Source organism: Aspergillus ruber (genome assembly GCF_000600275.1).
Source record: "Aspergillus ruber CBS 135680 unplaced genomic scaffold scaffold00105, whole genome shotgun sequence".
Taxonomy (NCBI): Eukaryota; Fungi; Ascomycota; class Eurotiomycetes; order Eurotiales; family Aspergillaceae; genus Aspergillus; species Aspergillus ruber.
Genome location: NW_024467401.1, coordinates 1 through 1,394, shown reverse-complemented (window position 1 = coordinate 1,394; position 1,394 = coordinate 1). Strand labels below are relative to the sequence as shown.

At 48.2% G+C, this 1,394-nt stretch overlaps 1 protein-coding gene across 1 annotated transcript; it reads left to right on the top strand.

Annotated features, from left to right (window-relative positions):
* Positions 1 to 620: 620 nt before the first annotated feature.
* EURHEDRAFT_390725 (uncharacterized protein) lies at positions 621 to 1,332 on the top strand. The gene is made up of 2 exons (XM_040779849.1): positions 621 to 659; positions 774 to 1,332. Exon 2 carries the CDS (start codon positions 908 to 910, stop codon positions 1,097 to 1,099), a length of 192 nt encoding a protein of 63 aa, XP_040633586.1. The 5' UTR covers positions 621 to 659; positions 774 to 907; the 3' UTR covers positions 1,100 to 1,332.
* The last annotated feature ends 62 nt before the right edge of the window (positions 1,333 to 1,394 follow it).

The following is a 1,394-nucleotide window of genomic DNA, read 5'->3' as shown; positions in this document are numbered from 1 at the left end:
TGTGTATTCGGAGGTGGCAGGCTAACATGCCTAAATAGCCTCTTGGACCGAAGCGAGGGCGGACCCAGCGACACGTGACCCGCCGGGTACTAACACCCCCCCTCGCACGAGCAGAGGGCAAAGAGGCAAGAAGCTATATACAGGTTGCCAGATGGCCATACACGAAAGGGGAAAACACGAAGGTAGAGACACTATCAGAACAGGAAGCTTGTACACAGGAAAGTAGACGTATACCCATATCCATCAATCCATATGTTTCCATTAGCCATTTAATTGATCCATGTGCTCTTCAGATAAGGATCAATCATTTGGCGTCATTCCGTCGAAATATCTCCTTGGTTCAATTGCCCGGTCTTTGCTGAGAGGAGCAGTCTCTTGGTTTCTTGCCAGTGGGTTTTGGCAAATTCTCTCAATCGGTTTCCTCCCTATCCAGTGTTGGTTGGCTATCCGATCGCTCATGCAGTTTGGACAGCTGTTCAACTTGGTGGGAGTCTAGGTAACCGGTGCCATCTTGGCCCTTTTTGGGAGGCCATATCAACACAGTGCAGTGAAATCAACTGCTATCATTGGCGTTGCAATAATTTTTCGATGAATCAATATCAAGCGGTGTCGAGATCAATATGGATCACTCCGATGAAAACATTTTCAGAGTAAACAAGGTGTGCTTAGCGTTGAATTCTTGCGGGCAAATGGTGCACTCTGGTTGTCCTAAGAAATCACTCGCTAAATGAAGCAACAGAAAAATCCTCCAAAAGGACGCTCTCTTGTTGTAGAGCAAGAGGGTTCACGCCCTTTTTGGTGTGTGGTAGATGGTTCATTCGTTCCATCCGATCATTTAGACCCCCCTTGGCATCGGGTAAGGTCAAAAATATCATATCCAGGGCATCGGTCGGCGATCCGTTTAGACATGGGAATATCGTTTCGTCCAGGGCATCGATTGGTTGATCCGTTTAGACAGCGACAGAGAGTAATAATATTTCATCCAGCAATCATATCGATCGGTCCGGATGGCTTCATCCAGGGCATCGGTCATTCGATCCGTTTAGATGTGAAAAGAATTGCTTCGTCCGGCGTAATCAGTCTGGACGGCGTCATCTAGGGCATCGGTTGTCCGATCCGTTTAGATGTGAAAGCAGAATATATGCTACCCCCCCTGGCGAGAAATAGGGGGTGATAACACCCTGAGTGCTATGGAAAGGTCAAAAATGCTGAAACTGAACCTATCCAGACACACCAAGCAACTCAGGAAGGCAGTCTGCTCAAGGGAACTGACTGTAAAAGGAGACGAGGGCTCATAACCTCTAAGAATGGATGTGTGTGTGTATTCGGAGGTGGCAGGCTAACATGCCTAAATAGCCTCTTGGACCGAAGCGAGGGCGGACCCAGCGACACGT